Here is a 17,231-nt window from a genome sequence, read left to right as displayed (position 1 = left end):
ACTTCTAGGTAGATACCCAACCAAACTGAAAATAGGGATTCAAACAGATAGTTGTAGGTCAGTGTTCACATTAGCACTATTCACAGTAGACAAAGGTGTCAACAATCCAAATAGTCATCAACAGATAAATAGGAAAACAAAATGTGGTGTATTCATACAGTGGAGTATCATTCAGCCTTAAAAAGGAATGAAATTACACAACATACCACAATATACCTGAATCTTGAATGCATTATGCTCAGTGAAGTATATTGTATGATTCCACTTACATGAGGTATCTAGAATAGGCAAATTCATGAGTACAATAGTAATTATGAATTAGTACTATGGTATGAATAATAGTACTCATGAATTTGCCTATTCTAGATACCTCATGTAGGTACAATAGAGGTTGCCAGGACTGGGGAAAGGGAGGATGAAGAGTTTTGTAAATGTATAATGGTGATGGTTGTACAACACTGTGAACATTCTTAGTGCTATAGAACTGTACACTTAAAAATTGTTAAAATGGTGAATTTTATGTATATGTATTTGTATATTTTGCCATAATTTAAAAGAAAAAATTAATGGCTCTTGTACAAGGTTATAGACATCATTATGCCCGTTATAATACAAAGTGTCAATGTGTTCTGTCTTAAAGGTACTCTCTTTTATATATTTAGTTGTTTTCGTCACCATATTCTTTGTTATGCATTTGTTGATAGTTCACTTATCTTAATCCTTATTTTAAAAGCAACTAGCAGCCTTCTGCTTCATCAGTTTCTGTTGCTTGATCTTTAATTACCTAAAGCTTTAGGTTATTTTGAATAATTTTTGCTCTTAAAATAACATTTGTATGTATGTCTATATTAAAATCAGTACTAATCGTATTTTTATAAGTATTAAAACTATAATGTATTCATTCTCTTGTTAAGAATTAAGAAATCCACCTGTCACAGAAAAGTCTTCCCTCATTGCAGTATTTTGCTTGCAGGATGAAGATGAGCTGGATTCCCACACCATGGTGAAGACTAGTGTGGAGAGTGTGGGCACCATGCGGGCCACAAGCACGATGAGTGAAGGGGCCCAGACCATGATTGAACATAATAGCACCATGTTGGAATCCGACTTGGGGACCATGGTGATAAACAGTGAGGATGAGGAAGAAGAAGATGGAACTATGAAAAGTATGTGACTTTTTTACATTGAATATTTGTTTTCTAATTTGAAAGGATACTTTTATAGGAACCAAGCTAGTTCTGTGTTACTTTTTATAGCCAATTGTGGAAAATTTTGTTTCTTAGATTTATGTAACAATAAAAAAGAGTATGGCACAAGTCAGCTTTTTAAAATTGTATTTTAATATAGCAGAAAGCAACACATCTTCAACTTAGAGATATGGAACTTTTTTTCTGTTGAAGGTTGCTAACCCATAGCTTAATTTGCAAAGTATTTTAGAGAGAAAAAGATAATGTTCCTAATTTACTTTTCAGCCTTAAAAAGGAATGAAATTACACAACATACCACAATATACCTGAATCTTGAATGCATTATGCTCAGTGAAGTATATTGTGTGATTCCACTTACATGAGGTATCTAGAATAGGCAAATTCTTGAGTACAATAGTAATTATGAATTAGTACTATGGTATGAAAAGTAAATGTTCCTAATTTACTTTTCCAATTAAAAAAGTGAACCTAAAATTATCTACCAGTAAATTCAACAGACTGTTATTTTGTGTTGTCCAAATTATCAGTTAAACCACAATGACAGAGCAGTGCAAGCTATGGGAAGAAATAAGGTGGGAAAATAAGAAACACTAGAAAGAAGGATTAAGAGACAGGGATGCTCATACAGAAGATTCAGTTCCATGAATATTTACTGCTGCTTATCATATATGAGGCACAGTGCTGGGGGTGCTGCAGTGGCTAAAATGATGATCAAACTTTCTCTCTGACCTCTGTTGCTTACAGAGGTGACAATAGGAATGCTTTCACAAACTAGCACTTCTCTTTTTTAAAAAATAGTTTTTTTTTTTTTTTTATACTTTAAGTTCTAGGGTACATGTGCACAACGTACAGGCTTGTCACATATGTATACTTGTGCCATGTTGGTGTGCTGCACCCATCAACTCGTCAGCACCCATCAATTCATCATTTATATCATGTATAACTCCCCAATGCAATCCCTCCCCCCTCCCCGCTCCCCATGATAGGCCCCAGTGTGTGATGTTCCCCTTCCCGAGTCCAAGTGATCTCATTGTTCAGTTCCCACCTGTGAGTGAGAACATGCGGTGTTTGGTTTTCTCTTCTTGTGATAGTTTGCTAAGAATGATGGTTTCCAGCTGCATCCATGTCCCTACAAAGGACGCAAACTCATCGTTTTTTATGGCTGCATAGTATTCCATGGTGTATATGTGCCACATTTTCTTAATCCAGTCTGTCACAGATGGACATTTGGGTTGATTCCAAGTCTTTGCTATTGTGAATAGTGCCGCAATAAACATACATGTGCATGTGTCTTTGTAGTAGAATAATTTATAATCCTTTGGGTATATACCCAGTAGTGGGATGGCTGGGTCATATGGTACATCTAGTTCTAGATCCTTGAGGAATTGCCATACTGTTTTCCATAATGGTTGAACTAGTTTACAATCCCACCAACAGTGTAAAAGTGTTCCTATTTCTCCACATCCTCTCCAACACCTGTTGTTTCCTGATTTTTTAATGGTTGCCATTCTAACTGGTGTGAGATGGTATCTCATTGTGGTTTTGATTTGCATTTCTCTGATGGCGAGTGATGATGAGCATTTTTTCATGTGTCTGTTGGCTGTATGAATGTCTTCTTTTGAGAAATGTCTGTTCATATCCTTTCCCCACTTTTTGATGGGGTTGTTTGTTTTTTTCTTGTATATTTGTTTGAGTTCTTTGTAGATTCTGGATATTAGCCCTTTGTCAGATGAGTAGATTGTAAAAATTTTCTCCCATTCTGTAGGTTGCCTGTTCACTCTGATGGTAGTTTCTTTTGCTGTGCAGAAGCTCTTTAGTTTAATTAGATCCCATTTGACAAAAAATAGTTTTTTAAGATAGTGCAGTTAACATTGTAGGTCATTGTGATTTCACAATTATAGGGAAAAACAAATTTTCTCTTAGCACCAACTGACCTTTTTCTTCCTGTCCTGGTCCTACCCTAGTCCTGTGTGGTTAGTGTCAAAGTCTAAGCAAGCACTAGGCTGCTTTCCACTGAAGAGTGTTGCCTCTCAATGGTAGAAAAGCAGAATTACATGACTTCTAGCATTGTAGAACCTAGAAGACTGTAAATATTCAAGTAATTTGCTGGTACTGCAAAATGGGTACCAGAATTTTCTCTCAGATACTTCCATTTCCTTTTTGCCCACCCTTTTCTTTTTGCTACTCCTCCTGTGAAGTTTGACCCACAGCTTCAAGTCACGTGGCTCAGTACTGCTGCTTTCTTCACATTTCCTAGTTCTGTGTAGCCCATTATGGTTGCATATGTACTTTGGATAGAGAGATCATGAAACACAAAATGTAAATAGATTGCTATGTTGCCATAATCCTGCGGGTGGAGTATGAATTTTCTATCTCCTGCCATCGGTGGGTCTTCTGAGCCTTTTTCCCAGAAAGCAGCCTAAATCTTGGATTTCCTGAAATTCCTAGCGGGGCATCTGACTAGAGTAAGTTTTCTGCATCCGTAATGTGCCTCACTATACTGCAGAGGATGGTCTTGTGGCCTCCAGAACCAGCCAGTGTTAGGGTACAAGTGGATCACAAAGATTCTGTGGTAAAACAGTTAACACATTTTTCATCCATATGTAATATCAGTTTTCCATAAGCTGATATAATTTTTTAACTCAAATTTTATGATTCTTTACAGATCAGTTAGATCATGAGTGCTGTTTTGTATCTTTAGGGAGTTACTGAGCTCCTTATGAAGCTGTATAAACAACTTTTCATGCAGTCATATAGTTGAACATCAGCATATATATAGTAGTTAAGAAAAATGAGTCTTTATAGAATTGAATTCATTTGGATTGCAGTGTATTATGTTTCAAAGAAGAGAGAGCAATGATGAGGTTTCCAACATCATACTTTAAAATCACACCACAGATTTCTACACATTTTGTGTATGACTTTTAGGTTTGACATCCACAAAAATCAATATATGTTATAATTTTGTTGTAATTGAATATATAGGTATGACTTTTTGTCACAGAGGTTTTATTGAAAGCCCATTTGAAGTTGAGCAGATAGTGGTTTTTATAACTGCAGTTGTTTTATGGACCTCGGCGAGTTTTAAATCCCATGAGCCAACTTTCTTTGTTTTTTGTTTCTGCAAGTTAGACATCATTCTGTAATGTGGGACTTCAGTGTTTCCAAAATTCTAATCAAGTGATGTTAGTATAACCCCTAGGGATTGTCATATTGTAGTATGGTAGTAGTAAAGAATGTGAAGAAGTTGCTGAGGGAAGACTTAACTTTTTCTGAAACCACATAATTATTGTAGTTTTGTTTTTCTCATGATCTAAATCTTTAAAACTTCTTAAATTAGTTGGTATGAGGTCTCAGCTTATGTCACATCAGTCAAAGCCACATTTGCTAATGTGTCTGTAGCGTTTTTGTTCCCTAATAAGATGATAGCAGTATATTATTTTTGTTTTTCTAAAATCTCTACAATAGGCCCTGGTATTGTAGGTATAGGTACTGAAGATTTTGATTTTCATCTCTTTTCCCATTGGAGTTTCAAGTGAGTTGCCTGATTTAACATCCTTGTCAGTTTAAATTATGTTTACACTTTCTCTTTTATACCTTTAACCATGAAGCTAGAAATTATGGGCCTATTTTCCTTACCTCTAGGAAGGAAAATTACCCACAGACCCTTTGAAGGGAAGCGGAGAAAAAATGACAAAAAATGTTTTAAAATTTGATCTGCCTTTTTGAAAATGGACATGGACCCTATGGGCATGTCCCAAGAATAACTTTCTAAACCTATTTTTAGCAATGATGGCATCACTTTTACCCTCCTGCTCCCGGTCTTCCTATTCATATATCCATAAGGCCTCCTCATTCCCCAAGGAATGTCCAGGCTTCAGCTGTGTCACCAAGATCCTTCACAGTCTGGCACTAGCCAGTATTTACATGTGGATCTCTACTTCTTCCTTACGGATTATGCTTTATCCATACTAGTCTGTGACAGTTGGAATTCTGAATGGTTGACACTGGGTTTAAGCAGGTTGGTTGTCAATTAAGAAAATCAACTTGTAGGATTTCTTATCCTGGAGTAGATTAGAACCAGGTCAAGAATCTGTGTCATCAGATTGATGGGGTAGGAGAGATTATTTCATCATGAATGACTCTGGGAGAGTAGTAGCTTCAGCAAAGACAAGACTGGAGCTTTTTCGTTTGTTCAGCTCGGTTCTACTCATCTTAGTTCTGTTTTTATGGAGGAACTTTCTGATCTTACAGAGCTGTGGCTATATTGGTAGCACTAGTTGCCCTGGAGGGAAACTGTATCTTATGGGTATCTGAGGAAGAGCCATACTTTCCAGCCAGGTTTTTATTTTTCTTGTGTGTTTCTGTTTTTTCCCCAGATAAGTTATGAAGTTTGTCCTGGTAAGAATGCTGTATAAATCTCCTCTGCCACATAATAGTACATGCTCTTGGAATATTGGTTTCATGAATGAATACTAATTACAGTAGAGTTAGAGTCAAGCTGTGTGTGTGTGTGTGTGTGTGTGTGTGTGTATGTGTGTTATAGTAGAACTAAAGATACATAGCTCTGGAAGCTAAGAGAACTTTCAGGTAAACCTCCTGCCTTAGTAAGCTACTTTCTTTTCAAGTGTTCTACCATCCCTACTTCTCATTTCATAGAGCACACCTTCTGAAAATGTGTTCCTTGAGATACCCAATTTGGTGAAATTCTCTGATAAATATAGATAAATAATATACAATAATCAGAAGTATTTGGGAAATGCATATTTATCCTAGAGATAAATTATTACAGAACTACAGTATATATTATGAACTTATTAAATGCAAATAGTACAGGAAGGAAAGTTTAAAAATTACATTACCCAAGCTTTCCTTCACTTATTTGACCATGAAAAGCTTTTAATGAGGAACTTGTCAGTGATTAACATCCTGTGTAATAAGTATCTGAGAAACACATTTTGGGAAATGCTATCATGAGAGCCCTCTAGTTCCCTGACTCTAGTTCCTAGTCTGCTTTCTTTTTATTAGCACACCCTCCCTTCACTTCTATATCCAGCTTAGAGGCTATATTTCGTTGCTTCTGCCACTCTCTTATATTCTAAACTCCTCTTAGAGGCTATATTTCATTGCTTCTGCCACTCTCTTATATTCTAAACTCCTCTGCCCTAATATCTTGTCTTTTCTGCCTCTCCTGGAAAACTTTGATATGGTCCAGTCTCTGTGTTCATCTTCTCTGCATCTTTACCCTGGCTATTGAGTGCTGCTGGAGATAATCTTCCATCTGTACAGATGAGGGCTACCAGATCAAGACCTTCTGCCCCATTTGGGCCCTCAGAACTTTCCTGGAAGCCTGTGTTTCTCGGTTCAGCAATTCCTCATTCTACAGAGTGGCTAGTTTAGATCTTCACTACATCTCTTCTTGCTACCTCCCATCTCAGTTTCAGTAGATGACCTTGCTCCCTACTTTACAGAAAAAAAATGAAATGTTATAATGAGAGTACCTGGAGAAGTTGTATAGGTGTTTTAAATGTGGTCTTTGGAATAAGGTTGAAAAATTAAGTCATTCTTAATTTCCGTTTCTTCCTTCACCCTTCATGGAAGTAACATCTCATCAGTTCTGCCCTCTAAATATCCCTATCCTCTTCTCATGATCTCGGCTTGCATTTCTTTAGTGTAAGTCCTCATAGTTTCTCACTTGTGAGGCTTCTAAGCTGATCCTCTGCCTCCAATCTTCATTCCCTACCCACCATACAGATTTTAGCACATTTCTCTTCTGCTTATGACCTCCCAGTGACTACCAATTGCTTATAGGCTAAAGCTCAACACCAGTTAAGAAGCAGTATATGCTCTGGTTACTACTTACCTTTCTATTCCCTCTTCATCCTTCTTCCAGCTTCTCAGCTCTTACAGAGCTTTTTCACCTTTGGCCTGTTGCAGTGCCCAAATTCTCCTGTGGGATTTATCCTTCTTTTGCTAAATCACATTCATCCACTCAGGCTCAGTTAAGAGGTTGCTTCCTCTGTCAACTCCAGGTTAGGAATAAGTGCCCCTCTAATAGGCTCCCATCTCACCCCAAGCTTTCACTCTTACAGCACTGTCATGCTTTATTGTGAGCATGTGCTTTTTGTTCATTCCCCACTGTATTTTTTATACCTAATACAATACCTAGCACTTGGTAAGAGTTCATGAAATGTTTTCTGAACAAATGGTGTGGTATAGTAAAGAGCATGGGATGTGAAGCCAAATCATTAATTGTGTTACTTAATTCTGTCTGAGTTTCAGTGATATGTTTTGTCTCTCTGTTGTGTATATGTGTGCAGGTGTGTGTATTATGTAAATTCAAAACATGCCTAGCAGTGTTTTAAATATAGTTGATGATCAATAAAGGATAATATTCATCTATCCATCCTATTAATTTGTCCTTGCAACAACTTGATAAGAGGGAGCATCTGGGAAGCCCCAGGCATTGCCAGCCCTGCTTCCCATGCAGTGAGAAAGACCATATCTTCCTGGGACTGGAGATGGTGAGCCGTCGAGCAGCTCTGTTCTTCCCACGGCAAATTCTTACCTCCACCTTTTCCTGCCTCCTCCAAGACCTTGCTCCATCTCTCTTTTTTCAGTAAGCTAGCCAATGGGGCTTCTATAGACAGTGATGATCTCCAAAATGAACTGAGTAGCATCAACATGATTAAGGGGGGTTTGAATGGCAAGATAAGCAGATGCTAGAGAAGTACTCAGTGCACTTGGCATCTCCTGACCAAGAGTATGTTTGATAATATCTATTGATATGACTTGAGATGAGAGAACTGTTTTCCACTGTTTGTGAAATTTGACGTCTCTTTGAGAAAATGAGTAGAGTGTCGTGGAAGTATAAAAGAGTACATTTACATTTTATTTTATTTTATTTTTGGAAAGGGAGAAAAAGGTGAATTTCTCAGGTTATAGCTGTTATTAATTGAGCTCCTACTGCAGGCCGAACACTGTGCTCAGGACTTTATATGCGTTATCTTATTTACTCCTCACAAGGATCCTGTAAAATAGCATTTCACTACCATTTAGCACTAAGGAAACTGAGACTTGGGAATGTTGTCCAAGATTTTCATAGCAAGTAAGCAATATACTGGAACCAGTATATAGACACAGGGTTGACACTAAAATCACATCACTGTTCTGGGGCCAGTGAGCTCAATGTCCTTCTTGGGCAGGATTCTAGAACATTTAGGAGTCCTTTAGGAAAGATCAGGATCCTTATAAGTCAGCATAGATTCCTGAGAAGAAATCATATCCGAATAATATAATTTCCTTTTTTGACAGCATTGCTAAACTTCAAGGTCAGAGAAAATGCAGAGTTTGAATATTGTATCTTGGAATATTAGAAAAGTATTTAACAAGGTCTTTCATGATATCCTTGTAGACTTTATGTAGTGTGACCTAGCTGGTGGTCCTGTTATGAGAGTGCAACAGTTATACTCAAATGTGCTTATATCAGTGAGAGTTTACTGGAAGAAACAGAAACTACTCTAGGTATTCCACACACAAAGAAATTTAAGTCAGAGATTGTATTCATGTGTTCTCATATTGCTTTAAAGAACTGCGTGAGACTGGGTAATATATAAAGAAAAGGGGTATAATTTGCTCATGGTTCTGCAGCCTGTACAGGAAGCGTGGCTGGAGAGGCCTCAGGAAACCTACAATCATGGTAGAAGGGGAAGGGGAAGCTGGCACGTCCTACGTGGCTGAACACAAGAAAGAGCAAAGGGGGTGGTGCTATACCCTTTTAAACAACCAGATCTTGTGAGAACTCAACCACGAGACAGTACTGGGGAGATGGTGCTAAACCATTAGAAACCACCCCCAGGATCCAGTCATCTCCCATCAGGCCCCCCTCCAGCATTGGGAATTAAAATTCAGCGTGAGATTTAGGTGGGGACATAGAGCCAAGCCATATTAGAGATGTAGATGTTAAGAAAATCAATGGAAGGCTAGAGGAGAAGACTGTGTAGCATAGGCTTCAGGAGTGACTCCCACAACACCACAAAAGTGAGCATATAAGGAACAACTACTACTGCCACAATGAGGAATAGCAATCCAGAGGCTGCCACTGGCACTGTTGAGTTCAGTAATACAGATTGAAATAAACCATCATTGCTATTTAGGGATTAGAAAGCTACTAAATATTACTGCAACCACTCCTCAGTACCTGTGAATCTGGTGACTAGATGCTAGAATGCTGCTGTAAATAATCAAGTCTCCATGACAGGGCTTGCAAGAAGGAAATAACTAAACTAGCAGACACATTGCTTCTGTTTGTTTTTTCCACCCTGCAGTTGTGAAAGAGTACACTTACCCAGAACTCTAGTTGCAAGGAATTCTGAGAAATGTGGTGCTCACCTCTCTAGCCTCTATGATACAAAGGCTCACCAGAGGCACATGGCAGTGGTTGCTAAATTTCGGTTGACTACAGTGTTAAATAATAAATCGTTTACAAGAAGATTTCTCATTTTGTGATACAGAACCTCGGCCTCAAGTCCTGGCTAGCTCAAAATTTTTCATAGAAACTTGGATGAAGCTATAAGGTGAAGGTCCATCAGAATTGCAAATAACATGAAGTGGAACAAAATAAAAATATGTTATAGGATAGAATGAGGATCCTAAAAGATCACCACAGGCTGGAGCAGTGGGCTTGATTTACAAGATAAACCCTGGTCTTGGGTCCAAATAACTAGCCTTACAAGTATTTGTAACAGTCAGTCTTCAGAGATACTGGTCTGAAGACTGGAGCAGGGCTTGGGCATCTCTGCTTTTAAAATATATTTTTTAAAATTTAAAAACTCTACAAGAGCTTCTGAGGGGCAGCTAGGACAGATAACCACTTTTTAGAACAAGGAAATAAACAGCTTCCCTCTGCTCTCAGGAGCTGGGAGCTGGAACTCATCTGGAATATTGTGTTTAGAACTTACGGGAGTATTTAAGAAGGCTGGAGATACACTGGAGCATGTTGAACAGAGAGGCAGCTGGATGGCGATGTAGGTGGAGACCATGTTGTGTTAAGAATGGGTGGAGAGGCCAGGCGTGGTGGCTCATGCCTGTAATCCCAGCACTTTGGGAGGCTGAGGCAGGCGGATCATCTGAGGTTGGGAGTTCGAGACCACCCTGACCAACATGGAGAAACCCCGTCTGTACTAAAAATACAAAATTAGCTGGGTGTGGTGGCCTGTAATCGCAGCTGCTCGGGAGGCTGAGGCAGGAGAATTGCTTGAACCTAGGAGGTGGAGGTTGCAGTGAGCTGGAGATTGCACCATTGCACTCCAGCCTGGGCAACAATAGCAAAACTCCATCTCAAAAAAAAAAAAAAAAAAAAAAAAAGAATGGGTAGAGAGGCCGGGCGCCGTGGCTCATACCTGTAATCCCAGCACTTTCAGAAGCCAAGGCAGGTAAGGTCAGGAGTTCGAGACCAGCCTGGGCAACATAGTGAAACCCCATCTCTACTAAAAATACAAAAATTAGCCAGGCATGGTGGCATGTACCTGTAATCCCAGCTACCCAGGAGGCTGAGGCAGGAGAATCGCTGGAACCCAGGAGGCAGAGGCTGCAGTGAGCTGAGATCGTGCCACTGCATTCCAGCCTGGGACTGTCTCAGAAAAACAAAAAAAGAATGGGTGGAGAAATCACCAGTTATGTTTAGGTTGTATATTATTTACTTTTATTAACCTTTCATAAATATTTATCATTTCTTAAATACTGGGTTAAATAATATTTACTAAATATACATTTTAAAAATGTCTTACCTGTATGTGCCTGTAGTATTTATTGATTTTGAGAATTTCAGAGTTTATTTTGGACAGCACATATATGCAGTTTTACTTAAATAGTAGGAGAAAGCAAATGAAGTTCTGCTTTAGCTTTTTAGGAGTTACTCTGGAAACAGATACTAGATATTCAGTGGCAGTTTAGGAGAGATACCAAGAAAGGAAGGCTGACTCTGCTCCCTGGTTCATCCATTGTTCCTAGACAAAATTGTGAAGTGTGAGGCAATTTGTTTTGTTCTGAACATCTACTTCCATGCCGTATTCTTTGCTTAGTAATATCTTTCTCTCAGTTCTCATATCCTTTCCTTCCTTCCTTTTTTCGCCCAAAATCTGTTTTGGAAAAAGACCAGATACACAGTAATAAAATGCCTAATAATGTTTAAGTTCATGAAATACATTTTCACCCAGAATCATACAGCCTTGAGCCAAAGGAGTAAATCACTAAGGATGGAATTTTAGATGCCAAGAAATAATTGGCAAGGGTAGGAGAATGTGTAGGGGAATTACTTTCCCACTTATCATGCTTTTATGAAACACTGTTGCATTCCTCTTTAACTTAGGAGGTTAATGTTGCCCGGGATATGACAATAAAGGTGACAGCAATGAACTACAGGTCCCTCCTGCAGCTGGGTGCAAATACTCATCGTATTTCTGGGCAACTAGAAATCGTTCATTTTCCTTTACAGAAGTACGAGGAAGCCAGGTAAGGTGTGGCTGCAGTGGTTTGGAGTTCCTTGTGGGCACTGAGTATAGTCTACTCTTCTGTGTGCTCTTGGTCCGTGGGATGTTTAACAAAGTGCTGGTGTATGTATTTTGGTTGTAGGATACCTCTTTTTTAGCACAAAACACACACAAGGATGTAAATATTAGTCTTCCCTGTACAAATGAAAATCTCTTTCCTGTGTAGGCCTTTGAAGAAAGCATTTTCATAGATACACACAGTGACCATTACAATATTCATTACTTGCACAGGAAATCCTTTTACTTAACTAAAATCTTGGGCTTCAATTTTTGTTTCCTTCTATTCTGCCTTCATTGGAGATTGAAAACAGCTGGTCATTATTTTCTGTGCAAAGAACCCTTCATAAATACTTGGATACTTATTAAGTTCTTCCTCAGACTTGACTTTTCTTAGCTGAATAATTTCAGTCTCTTTAACCTTTGTGCAGGTATTATTTTCTAAGCTTTTTAATATATGAATAGTCCGTGGAACTTCTCCATGTTATGTTTATCCTTCTTTGTTTTAAAATACAGTATGGTGAAGTTGAGAAAAAAACTGATGTCAGTAGCTTCTGTGTTAACATCCTGGTTTTTATATGTATTCACTATACTCTTGGCAACAAATTAAAGGACACATTTCCAAGGTCATTAATGAGGTGGAACCACCCACATCTTAAAATATTTTTAGAAGAACAAATTAGGTAATCTTTATAAATCTCTTTGATGTTGACACATACTTTGCTAAAGTCATGATTGTTATTTTATTCTCTAAACTTGAATATCTTTGTCATAATCATGGTAAGAAGTTAAAAATTAAATTATTTTGTTAGAGTATTTTTAAATATTACTTTATATATTTACATTTTTATGAGGACTTTTGTTTAGAAGATGTGCAAATTAGGAAACTTAATGAATAATTGTGGGTGGACTGACATATTTTCTATGGTATTATATTCCTCACAATTTGATTTACTTGTTAATGTTTTGGGGATGCATGAAGGAGATGAAAAGCAACCTTTTTCTTTAAAATTTCTTATCCACAAAGAGAATGAATGATAGTTACCTTATTCTTTATTGCTAATAGGCTTTTAGTTCCACAAGCAACTAGTTGAAGGAATTGGGGCCAAAATTGAGGAACTAGTTTATTCTGAACATTAAAATTATTGTTAAAATAAAATGTTTTTTTAAGCTGGGGATCAGAATTCAGCTGCAGCTGGAGAAATTGATGTCAATTTTATGTTATTATTCTTTCTGTGCTTAAAAAAAGTATTTGCCGTAGCAACCACATCACATATGACAGTGGTTACTATCTTGAGATTTCCTGCTTTATTTTCTCATTGAAGAGCCTAGTATTTTTTTTTTTTTAATAAGTCGTAAGTCAGAAACATCATCCTCTCTGTCCCACTTCTGTGAACATGTATCTCCCTGGAGACTCAGCTCCACATTGTGGCGTGTGTTTCATATTGTGTCGTTAAACATTACTGGGCAATTGCAGCTGCCCCCTCCCATTAACTTTTAAAACAAACCTAACCTGTTTTCCTCTTTAAAATTATTTTAAAATTGTTTTTTAATCTTTGATGTGTATGACAAAGAGATACTTTAAATGTTAATGCTAGGTTTTAAATTAAGCAATGGAAAATATTTAGAAGTGTAAGCACATACGTTTGAATAAAAAATTAAGTGTAAACATATCTTGGTTAATAGTATCTTATCAAATCATCCAGAAAGAAAAATCTAACAGAATAGATTCCTTCTTTTATTTAAGTTGCTTTTTAAACTTTTGTTAACTCTCTGTAAGAATGTTTATTTTTATCTTAGGAATGGGTTATTTTTAAAATTTTTGAGTATGGAAGCCAAAAGGCATTTTGCCATAGGTTTTTTAGGTCAACCTGTAAATAAACCTTTAAAACTATAATGTATCTGAAACGTACTGATATTTAAACTACTCTGTATAATAGTGGACTTCAAGTTTGAAATTGGGATGTTTCTGCAGTAAAACTGAAGATCACTGCTTCTTCTGCTTCTCCCTACATCCTCCATTTGGGAATAGAAATGTATCAGTTAAGGACTGAATTTGACTGTATGTACCAATAAACCCAAATAACAGTGGTTTAAACAAAATAAGATTAATTTCTTTTCTCATTTAATGAGAAATCCAGAAGCAGAGTATCCAGCACTGGCAGAGTGAGTTCATGATGTCATTAGAAATCCTTTCTGTGACACCATCTTTAGGGTATTATGCTTGTTCTTCTGCCTGCAAAATAAATGCAGGATCTCTAGCCATCAAGTCTGCATTCCAGGCAGTAGAAAAGAGCAAAAACCAGAAAGGATTGTGCCTGTACCAAGAAAACAGAGCTTTCCTAGAAACCCTTACTTGATTTTTTTTTTTTTTTTTTAAGAGAAGGGTCTTACTTTGTCATCTAGAGTGGAAATGGTGGTGTGAACATAGCCCATAACTTATTGCAACTTCAAACTCCTGGCTTCAAGCAATCCTCCTGCCTCAGCCTCCCAAAATGCTGGGATTAGAGGTATGAGCCACCATACCTGGCCTAAACTGTTATTTTTATGTGTCATTAGCCAGAATTGTATTACATGGCCACTTTTTCCAACAAGATAGATACTTTCTCACCCCTAGTCAGGAAGCTAGGAATTATAGATATTAGGGAGGCAAATTTTTCACTTCAAGACACTACGACATTAATGGTGGCTCATGTGACTTCAGTTAGAAGCTCCTGATTGGGATGTTGTCAGGAGCACGCACAAGACTGTTGGGGTTAGAAGAGTAGATTCCTGGAATGAAATTTCCTAGTAATTTCCTTTCTTTATTTAATCAGCACCAAGGAGAAGTCTGCTTCTCCCCTTTCTGTTGCTACCACTTCTCTCTAATCAAACTGTTTCTTCTCTGACTCATTGCAGAAAAGAACACTGTCTTTCCTTCAGCCTTTTTCTTACTCTCCTCATCTTTATAGGAAATGCCTAGTCAGCCCATCTTTCTGTTTTGAAGGTTTTTATAGAAGATTAAAATTCCCCCCACTTTATTCTTCGTAGTGAAAAAAGCAACTTCTGAGATTTGATTTTTCTCCTTCTCCTTCCCAGTGTATGCTGCTACTCTTAATATGTAGGTCATATTAGAATAGGTACTCTATAAATGTTAGTTTCTGGTAGGAAAATATTAGTTTTTAATTTACTCCAATAATGGTTTCGGTGAATTTTCTCAGATACAGAGGTCTGAAGTAATAAGAGTCAGTGGTATATCAAGAGAACCCTGTTTATTACAGTACTGGGGAGTTTGTAAAGATTCTGGGATGAAGAGTTCCTTATCTCCTAGTTGAGATAAGGAACTCTTATGGTTAATAAGGAGACCATAATGAGAGCCTCAGCAGTCAAACCAGTGCTGGATGAAAAAAAAAAAATTAATGAAAGCAATGTGGTCCTGGCTTGGTGTGGAGAGAGGAAGATGATCTGGGGAGGAACATAGGTCACAGAGGGCTGCTGTCCTCACTGAATTAGTAGTGCCACAATGCATGCTTTTTGTAGTTTCTATTGTTTTGTTTCATTTTTACCAAAGTACCTACAAATACTAAATTTACTTTTTATAGAATGCTATCTAGAAATACGCTTCAGTGAAACCTTTCTATTCATTATCAAATACAGTTGATAATGGTGGTTTAGGAGTTTCTTATTTTTCCAGCAGTTCGTTTCTAAAGAAACCATTTTCCCTCTCCTCCCTGACTCTGACTTTCCTTGACAAACTTGATAATCCTTATTATATAATACTGAATGTTAAAGTTTTCAGATGTATTTATGTGTGTGACACATTTTAAGACTTCTTGATGAAAACAGAACTTACAACTAAATATATAATTCTATTATAGAATCAATCTTCCTTTTAGAAAGAAAAAGAAACAAAAAGAATATTGAGCAAAGAATTTCTTTAAGGGATTATCTACCTTCTCCTAGCTTTATGGTTTGATTTACTACTTTGATTAGTTTATAAAAAATATGTGTAAGTTGAGCTACACTTGCAATTTTTTTAAACTTGCAAAATGGGACAGAAATGGAGAATAACAGGTTAGATTCCTAGACTTGATTTTCATTTAAGAGGTTACCATGGGAACCAAATTTCAATTCTGAATATAGAGAAATATGTCTTGTAATGATGAAGCCTAGAGACAAATCAAAGGTACTAAAAATCTGCTGAAATTGTTAATAGAATGTATGTGTCCTATCTAAACGTCAGTAATGTAACCCATCAGGTTAACCAATTTCTATTTTTGTTGTTGATTTCAGGGAACAAAGTTGAAGATGAACACCATAAACACCATGTCTTTATTTTTAGCATATTTATTGATTGATGAAATATTACACCTTCTATATATTTTGTTCATTTTTAACACCCCTGTAAAATCTGTTATGACAGGAAATCTAAAGGCAGCCTTGGCCATTATCTTGCTGAACTGTCCCTAAGGAGTTTCATTTTCATGAACTTTGAATGTGACATATGAGAGTGTTCTAAGTTCTAAAGGTTTACCACAAATATTGGTGTTTTATACTATCTTAAATTTGATAGACTGTCTCAATATCTTTACAGTGGGTACCGTTTGGGTCCCAGATGTCTTGTCACATTTATTTTCTAGCCATCTAAAGCTGTAATTAGAGGACTGGTCCTTAGATAAACAGTTGTGTTGAGAGTCTTTTTCGATTTTTCCACTAATACATGCATATTCTGAAAATCAGGTTCTTTCTGACTCTACTGGGATAGATCATTCTATTATTACTTGCACCAACCTAATAATAATTGTAGTAGTCACAATACTTTCTCAAATACGTTATCAGCAGTGCACCAGTGCTAGTAATGAAATACATATACCTTCTACTAATTCAAAAGTAACGTTGAAAAACCATGTAACATGGCTCCTGCTGTTGTTGTTCATAGAATATCTAGGTAGACAGTCAAAAACACAAATTGATAGAGATAGCTGTGAAATTATTTAGGTAAAGGATTTGGAATTCTGCATTAGGGAACTTATGACTTAATGAAAAGTAAAGATGGAAACACATTTAAAAGACATAACTCAACCAGGTGTGGTGACCCACACCTGTGATCTCAGCACTTTGGGAGGCCAAAATGGGAGGATTGCTTGAGTCCAGGAGTTTGAAACCAGCCAAGGCAGCATAGTAAGACCTCATCTCTACAAAAAGTAAACAAAAATTAACCAAGTGTGGTGGTGCATGTCTGTAGTCCTAGCTACTCAGGAGGCTGAGATGGGAAGATCACTTGAGCCCGGGAGGTCAAGCCTTCAGTGGGTGGAGATCATGCCACTGCACTCCAGACTGCGAGACAGAAGGAGAGACCCTGTCAGTCAGTCAAATCAGTCGGTCCATCCCCCCATCCATCCATACAACATATTCATAGGGTAAAAATAAAAATTACTTTTACCAATAATTATATTATTCACATGTTTACATTGTATCGTAATCATTCATTTAATCA

At 37.2% G+C, this 17,231-nt stretch overlaps 1 protein-coding gene across 1 annotated transcript in view; it reads left to right on the top strand.

Annotated features, from left to right (window-relative positions):
• Window positions 1-17,231, top strand: part of LOC111520894 (serine/threonine-protein kinase 3) — a 334,853-nt gene that overhangs the window by 233,750 nt on the left and 83,872 nt on the right. Inside the window, exon 9 of the mRNA XM_023183991.1 lies at window positions 974-1,166. Within this exon, the coding sequence (XP_023039759.1) occupies window positions 974-1,166 (193 nt within the window). The remainder of the gene's footprint in view (window positions 1-973; window positions 1,167-17,231) is intronic.

The sequence above is a fragment of the Piliocolobus tephrosceles genome, chromosome 7 (assembly GCF_002776525.5).
Source record: "Piliocolobus tephrosceles isolate RC106 chromosome 7, ASM277652v3, whole genome shotgun sequence".
Classification (NCBI taxonomy): Eukaryota; Metazoa; Chordata; class Mammalia; order Primates; family Cercopithecidae; genus Piliocolobus; species Piliocolobus tephrosceles.
This window is presented reverse-complemented; position numbering and strand designations above follow the sequence as displayed.